Source organism: Colobus angolensis, unplaced genomic scaffold (assembly GCF_000951035.1).
Source record: "Colobus angolensis palliatus isolate OR3802 unplaced genomic scaffold, Cang.pa_1.0 Scaffold88, whole genome shotgun sequence".
Lineage (NCBI taxonomy): Eukaryota > Metazoa > Chordata > Mammalia > Primates > Cercopithecidae > Colobus > Colobus angolensis.
In genome coordinates, this window is record NW_012122709.1 from 6,806,579 (window position 1) to 6,814,472 (window position 7,894).

Below are 7,894 nucleotides of genomic sequence, written 5' to 3' on the forward strand. Positions count from 1 at the left end.
AGGCAATCTGCCCACCTTGGCCTCCCAAAGTGATAGGAGTACAGGTGTGAGCCACTGTGCCCAGCTGCCCAGTTAATTTTTCTTTTTTTTTTTTTTGAGACGGAGTTTTGCTCTTGTTGCCCAGGTTGGAGTGCAATGGCCTGATCTCGGCTCACCGCAACCTCTGCCTCCTGGGTTCAAGTGATTCTCTGTGCCCGGCCGGCTAATTTTCAAAACAATTTGTGGAGATGAGGTTTCGTCATGTTGCATAGGTTGGTCGTGAACTCCTGAGCTCCAGAGATCCTCCTGCCTCAGCCTCCCTAAGTTCTGGGATTATAGGAATGAGCCACCATGCCAGACCACTTCCAGTTATTTTTAATTATAAAATTAATGCATGAATACATGTTCATTGTGAAAAATTAGAATAATATATCAGCATATAGAATAGGCCAGGGGTGGTGGCTCACGCCTGTAATCCCAAGGCTTTGGAAGGCCGAGGCAAACAGATCACTTGAGCCCAGGAGTTTGAGACCAGCCTGGGCAATCTGGCAAAACCCTGTCTGCACAATATAGAAACTATTAGCCAGGTGTGGTGGTGTGTGCCTGTGGTCCCAGCTACTTGGGAGGGTGAGGTGGGAAAATCACTTGAGCCTGGGAGCTCAAGACCAGCCTGGGCAACATGGCAAAACACCATCTCTACAAAAAATACAAATATTAACCAGGCATGGTGGTGTGCACCTGTGGTCCCAGCTCCTTGGGAGGCTGAGGTGGGAAGATTGCTTAAGTCTGAGAGGTGGTGATCACAGTGAGCTGACGCCACTGCACTCCACCCTAGGTAACAGAGTGAAACCCCATCTCAAAAAAAGAAAAAAAAAGAATAAAAGTGAAGGTGCCCCTTTGCTTTATTCTAATCCTCTTATCTCATTAAAGGTTTGTGGAAACATACAGATACATAACATAAACCATGTCAGAGTTAACAAATTCATTTTCGGGCCGGGCACGGTGGCTCAAGCCTATAATCCCAGCACTTTGGGAGGCCAAGACGGGCGGATCACGAGGTCAGGAGATCAAGACCATCCTGGCGAACACGGTGAAACCCCGTCTCTACTAAAAAATACAAAAAAACTAGCCGGGCGAGGTGGCGGGCGCCTGTAGTCCCAGCTACTCCGGAGGCTGAGGCAGGAGAACAGCATGAACCCGGGAGGCGGAGCTCGCAGTGAGCTGAGATCCGGCCACTGCACTCCAGTCCGGGCGACAGAGCGAGACTCCGCCTCAAAAAAAAAAAAAAATTGTGTGACCTTTGACAAGTAACTTAGTCTTTCTGAATTGTGGCTTCCTATATGTAAAATGGAGAAAATAATATGAATCTCTTATTCATCAGCACAGCTGATGATGGCAACTCACCTCTTGAACGTCTGTTAATTGTGCTTTTGTCATAACCAATGAGGCATTTCTTTCATGTAAGAGCTTCTTAAGTCGAATCAGCTCTACCTTCTCTTTAATGGAAGCTCTGCAGAGAAAGGTGCTAAATTATTCTGTCTGAACATGGACAGAATTAAAGACATTTTCTCCTTGACTGTGCCCCATTAAGAATACCTCCCTCTTGTCTCTTGCCTTCCTCCTTCCCCACACTAGAACAGAAGTATGTGTATGTACACTCTAGTAAATAATGTCCTTTCTCCCATTTCTCATCACACCAGCCAAGATTTGATAGAGATCGCTAACCTTAAGCTTATGTTCTGAGAAAAGATAATAACTACTTTTTAAAATGATGGTGTTCATAATTTCCCATAAACCTTGCAATGTCAAGCTAGGTCTCAGCCTTGTTTCCTTAGAGAAGCCAGTGAGGTTTGAACGTGCTAGAAAACTTAAAAAGAAGATTATGAACCAGGCACTGTGGCTCACGCCTATAATCCCAGCACTTTGGGAGGCTGAGGCGGGCAGATGGCCTGAGGTCAGGAGTTGGAGACCAGCCTGGGCAACATGGCAAAACCTCATCTTTACTAAAAATACAAAAACCAGACGGGTGTGGTGGCAAAAGCCTGTAATCCCAGCTACTATGAACACTGGGCAAGAGAATTGCTTGAACTCCGGGAGGCTGAGTTTGCAGTGAGCCGAAATCACATCACTGCACTCCAGCTTGGGCAACAGAGTGAGACTCTGTCTCAAAAAATAACAATAGTGGCTGAGTGCGGTGGCTCAGGCCTGTAATCCCAACACTTTGGGAAGTCGAGGCAGGCAGATCACAAGGTCAAGAGACCATCCTGGTCAACATGATGAGACCCCATCTCTACTAAAAATACAAAAATTAGTTTTTTTTTGTATTTGAGTGTGGTGGTGTGCACCTGTAGTCCCAGCTACTCAGGTGGCTGAGGCAGGAGAATCGCTTGAACCCAGGAGGCAGAGGTTGCAGTGAGCCAAGATCGCACCACTGCACTCCAGCCTGGGAAGCAGAGCGAGACTCCATCTCAAAAAAAAAAAAAGGAAAGAAAAAAGATATGCACATTTAACATTTTAATAGTGTTAAATTCCCTTCTAAAAGGCTGCCAATGTATATTCTCACTAACAATATTGAGTACCAATTTCCCCATATATTTATTAATGCTAGGTATTAGGAATGAACTTTCTATAACGTATTTCATAGTAACAATGCTCTGGGACCCAAATGTGGTACTCACTTTTCTAAGAGTTTGTCATAATTGTCATTCAGCAATTTTCGTTCTTTTTCCAAATCTTCAACTCTCTCCTGAAACTAAGAGTGATAGTAGTCCTTGAGATACAATTTAAAAATCTATTCCCCCGCACAGGATTTCCCTTTTCCATGGCAGGGAAGGGTGTGGGTGAGAGCCTTTCTATCGCCATCTCCAGTGTCTATGAGAAGCCATTCAACTAGAAAGACTTGAACCAATTGAAGGTTGGCTAGAAACTTTCATTGGAATTAATGAGGATTTTCCAAAATAAGTCTTCATTGTCTCTGGGTTTCTACTGTTAGGGAAGCAGCAAAACACTATGAAAGAGCAAGGACTTTGGAAAACAGACATAAGTATGAAGCCGAGCTTTCCCCCAATGGTGTAATCTTAAGCAAATGATTTAACCACTTGGAGCTTCGTTTTTGTCATTTGAAGGAATGCAATACTCATATTGTTGCTAAGATACACTTTCTAACATCCCTGAAGTTGAAATGTAGATGGTATCTTTCAACTATTATTATTTACCTCCTTCAGAGTCATCTGCAAGATAGACACATCCTCCAGTTGGCTCTTCAAGCTCACAGCCTTCTTGCTTTCTTCCTTCAGCTCTGCCCTGAGCTCATTCACTTGGTTGAGGAGGGCCTCATGGGCTGCACTCAGGATTCCCTGATTCTGGGGCAAAAGGAAAGTACCTCTAGGAATGGTCATATCACTCAGCACGAGTGGTCTCCAGACACCAGCAACCCTAGCATTCTCTAATAGATGTCACAAAGAATGACTATGATTAATAGCGTATTAACTTTGTACTGTTAGTTTACCCTGTTTTTCACCCTAGCATTTCTCTGGAAGTATAATTTCCCTGGTAGGTAGGGTTTTCCATTCTGGGCAATTTTAGTTCATCATTTGAGCCTCAATTTTCTTTTCTTATATTTAGTTATTTATTTATTGAGACAGTCTCGCTCTATTGCCCAGGCTGGAGTGCAATGGTGCTTGGCTCACTGCAACGTCTGCCTACCGGGTTCAAGCAATTCTCCTGCCTCAGCCTGCTGAGTAGCTGGGATTACAGGCACGAGCCACCACGTCCGGCTAATTTTTGTATTTTTAATAGAGATAGGGTTTCTCCATGTTGGCCAGGCTGGTCTCGAACTCCTGACTTCAGGTCATCCACCTGCCTCGGCCTCCCAATGTGCTGGGATTACAGGCGTGAGCCACCGTGCCTGGTCCCTGAGCCTGAATTTTCTCAAGGTTCAAATTAATCCCTAGTTCTAAATTCGTTGTCACCTTCCAAAGCTGCCTTCACTTTCTAAGCTATTTGACTGCTTTTTTATGATGATTTATTTCTCCGTTTGTACCTAGAAAAGTGACATGTTAACTCTAGAAGTTCTCTGTGTGTTTCTGGTGGACTCTTCTGGTGAGGCACAGCTGGGTGGTCTCGTTTGGAACTCTGTCTTAGTGGTGATTCTTAAGCACAAACATTCACCCAGCTTCACATGCAGCACACTCACAGTGGTGAATAAGGCCAAATATTTAAGACCATCTGAGAACACCGGGAACAACTTTGTTTATATCTCATCACTTCACACATGCTTGAAGAATACTCAAGTTTTGAGCAAATACTATAATTTGCTTCAGCAATAGGCTTAAAAATACTATGCCAAATATTTCTCAACTCCAATCTCACATTTCAACTTTTATGAAAACAGTGCAATAAGTATCTTTTGATAATAGTATCATTTTTTCTTTTTTTTTTTTTGAGACGGAGTCTCGCTCTGTCGCCCAGGCTGGAGTGCAGTGGTCAGATCTCAGCTCACTGCAAGCTCCGCCTCCCGGGTTTATGCCATTCTCCTGCCTCAGCCTCCTGAGTAGCTGGGACTACAGGCACCTGCCATCTCGCCCGGCTAGTTTTTTGTATTTTTTAGTGGAGTGTTAGCCAGGATGGTCTCGATCTCCTGACCTCGTGATGCGCCCATCTCGGCCTCCCAAAGTGCTGGGATCACAGGCTTTAGCCACCACGCCTGGCAATAGTATCATTTTTAACAGAAACTATATGACATAATAACAGTGATTTAGTTAGCTAAATTCTGGTGTTATGTTACTTGGAGATGAACATAGATTTCTTTGAGTTTGATTATTCTGGTTACAAAGAAACGGAGACTCAATTCTCATTAAGTACCTTCTGGAGCAAGGTTTCGTATGCCTGAAAGAAAGAAATTATTATTATTTTATTAATTTATCAATTTAACGATATATTTATCACTGTAATATAAATGCTTAACTTTTTTTTTTTTTGAGATGGAGTCTGGCTCTGTGGCCCAGGCTGGAGTGCAGTGGCCGGATCTCAGCTCACTGCAAGCTCCGTCTCCCGGGTTTTCGCCATTCTCCTGCCTCAGCCTCCCGAGTAGCTGGGACCACAGGCGCCCGCCACTTCGCCCGGCTAGTTTTTTGTATGTTTTAGTAGAGACGGGGTTTCACCATGTTCACCAGGATGGTCTCGATCTCCTGACCTTGTGATCTGCCCATCTCGGCCTCCCAAAGTGCTGGGATTACAGGCTTGAACCACCGCGCCCGGCAATGCTTAGTGTTTTTAAAGACATTATAAAAATCCCACAAAACAAGTCAATTTGTGTATTTGTTTACTAATTGTTGCTATTTTTCCCCTGCCCTAGCTTGCCAAGTAGTATGTGACTGCAATCATTCATACCATTTCTCAAAAAAAAATGAAGGGTCATTTATTCACATTTGCATTGTACTTGGTGGATTATCCAAGAAAAATGTTTAATCTTAAACTAGGTACTATTACTTAGCGTGCTTCAGAAAGATCTCTTCAGTTTTAGAAAAAAAAATAATGATCATAACAACAGGTATAATTAGTTGAGTAGTTGTTATGTGTTATATGTTACTATGTGTTTCATTACCTGCTATATGATGATCATTATAATCATTTCACATATATTATCTCATTTAATCACTGTAGCAAATATGAGAGGTAAGTTTTTGTTTTTGAGAGTCTCACTCTGTCACCCAGGCTGGAGTGCTGTGGCACAATCCCGGCTCACTGCACCCTCCGCCTCCCAGGTTCAAGCAATTCTCCTGCCTCAGCTTTCCAAGTAGCTGAGATTACAGGTGCCCCCACCACACCCAGCTAATTTTTGTATTTTAGTAGAGACTAAAATACCATGTTGGCCAGGCTGGTCTCAAACTCCTGACCTCAGATGATCCACCTGCCTCAGCCTCCCAATCTTTTTTTTTTTTTAAGTCCAAGTAATCTTTTTGAGAGAAAAAAAAAAAATTGATCGTATCAACTTGCTTAAAACCCTTTCACACAGCTCTCTGCTGTCTGTAGCATAAAGTCTAAATTCCTAGCATGTTCTGTCTTTAATGACAACAAGAAAAAAAATTCTTTAGTGTGTTCTCCATGACCAGGTTCCTGATATTTCTCACCTCTGCTCTCATGGAAAGCCCCTCCTTCTCTTGCACACTTATTAACACATGCTAATCTTTTAACATTTCAGTATTTAACTCACGAATCTATTCCTTTATCAATCCTTTTCTTTTTTCTTTTTTTGAGACAAAGTCTCTCACGCTGTCACCCAGGCTGGAGTGCGGTATCAGGATCTCGGCTCACTGCAACCTCTGCCTGCTGGGCTTGAGCACTCAAGCAATCCTCCTGCCTCAGCCTCCAGAGTAGCTAGAACACACGCACACATCACAATGCCCGGCTAATTTTTGTATTTTCGGTAGAGATGAGGTTTCGCCATGTTGTCTGGGCTGGTCTCCAATTCCTGGGCTCAAGTTATCCTCCCTCCTTGACCTCCCAAAGTGTTGGGATTACAGGCTCGAGCCACGGCACCGAGCCATTAATCCTTTTCTGATCTGGCACTGTTATAGGAGTTATTAAAAATAATTTTAGGCAGATAGAGAAAAAAGGGGTCCTTGGAAAGTTTTCACGTCCTTTAAAGCAGCTCCAGAAACGTTTTTTGTCTAGCAGGAAAGCCCCGGCTCTTACAGCCAGGCAGGCAACCTTTGATATGCAAATATAGGTCTTTAGAAACTGGGTCCACCCAAACATGGCGATTCCCGCCCTCGTCTTCCTGCCCTTGCCCCAACGTGTACCTGCCAACATGGCCACCCCCACCAATCCCCACGTGTGTATAACATCATGGCGCTCTGTATTTGCATACTTTGAAGGTTAGGGTAGGAGGGCCAGTTTTTTCCACAGGCTACATGAGTGACAGGCCTGGTCAAACCAATCCCTGAGCCCTATGCAAATCAGACACCACCTCCTCCTGCCTACTCATATAAGCAGCCACTTTTCCCCCGCACATGGGTCTCCTCTCTCGGCTTTGGGGTACTCCTCTCTCTGTGTAGAGGGGAGCTTCCGTCTTTGTTCTGCCTTCTTTCTTGCCTATTAAACTCTCCGCTCCTTAAAGCCACTCCATGTGTGTCCCTGTCGTTTTATCTAATTCACGTGAGACAAGAGCCCTGGTGTTCCTCCACTCATCAAAGCCATATCAGCACCTCACCCACTGGTGAGTCTTACTACTCTCTCTTTTGTGTCCTGCCCATACTCTGCATACGGATAGTTGAATTTGTTTACTTGCTCTCTCACTCCTATAAACGCCTTGAAGGCAGATGTTATCTTACTTATCTTTGTAATCTCTGTATCTGTGTGCTTTGCAATTCCAGGTACTGGATAGATATTTGTTCAATGAAAGGATGGTGCTGACGTTACTTTGACCCTTGAAACTCTATTTCCACCAATCAGATATTAGTTTCTAATGTGTGATAATGCTAAATGTACTTACCTTGAGGGCAGTCATCAGGCTTAGAAAATATAATGCCAGTAAATATCCCGGACTGAGTGCCCCTCATAGAAAGTGCTAAAAGGCTAGTTTCCTTCCCTTCCCCTGTGACTGCTTTTGGCTTCCTAATTTAATCATTTATTACAATCACAAAAATTCTGGTTTGTGGTCTTTGTAGGGGACCTTAACCCTTACACAAGTTAACTCCACTCTATTTCACCTTAGCTGGCAGAGCTTGAGCCTTCCTCTTAATAGAGAAATAATGGGAAATACTGGGAAAAGAATAGACTCCGAGCTGTAAGGCTTGGATTTGAATATCACTTATAAATTGTGTGACCTGGCCGGGCGCGGTGGCTCAAGCCTGTAATCCCAGCACTTTGGGAGGCCGAGACGGGCGGATCACGAGGTCAGGAGATCGAGACC

General features: G+C 43.9%; 1 protein-coding gene across 1 annotated transcript in view; it reads right to left on the reverse strand.

The window, feature by feature from the left end:
- The window catches only part of RPGRIP1 (retinitis pigmentosa GTPase regulator interacting protein 1), a 73,212-nt gene that overhangs the window by 46,551 nt on the left and 18,767 nt on the right, over positions 1 to 7,894 (reverse strand). Inside the window, exons 5-9 of the mRNA XM_011930966.1 lie at positions 7,475 to 7,493; positions 4,843 to 4,866; positions 3,195 to 3,341; positions 2,658 to 2,731; positions 1,384 to 1,489 (exon numbers count right to left, since the gene is read on the reverse strand). Coding sequence (XP_011786356.1) covers positions 1,384 to 1,489; positions 2,658 to 2,731; positions 3,195 to 3,341; positions 4,843 to 4,866; positions 7,475 to 7,493 — 370 coding nt within the window. The remainder of the gene's footprint in view (positions 1 to 1,383; positions 1,490 to 2,657; positions 2,732 to 3,194; positions 3,342 to 4,842; positions 4,867 to 7,474; positions 7,494 to 7,894) is intronic.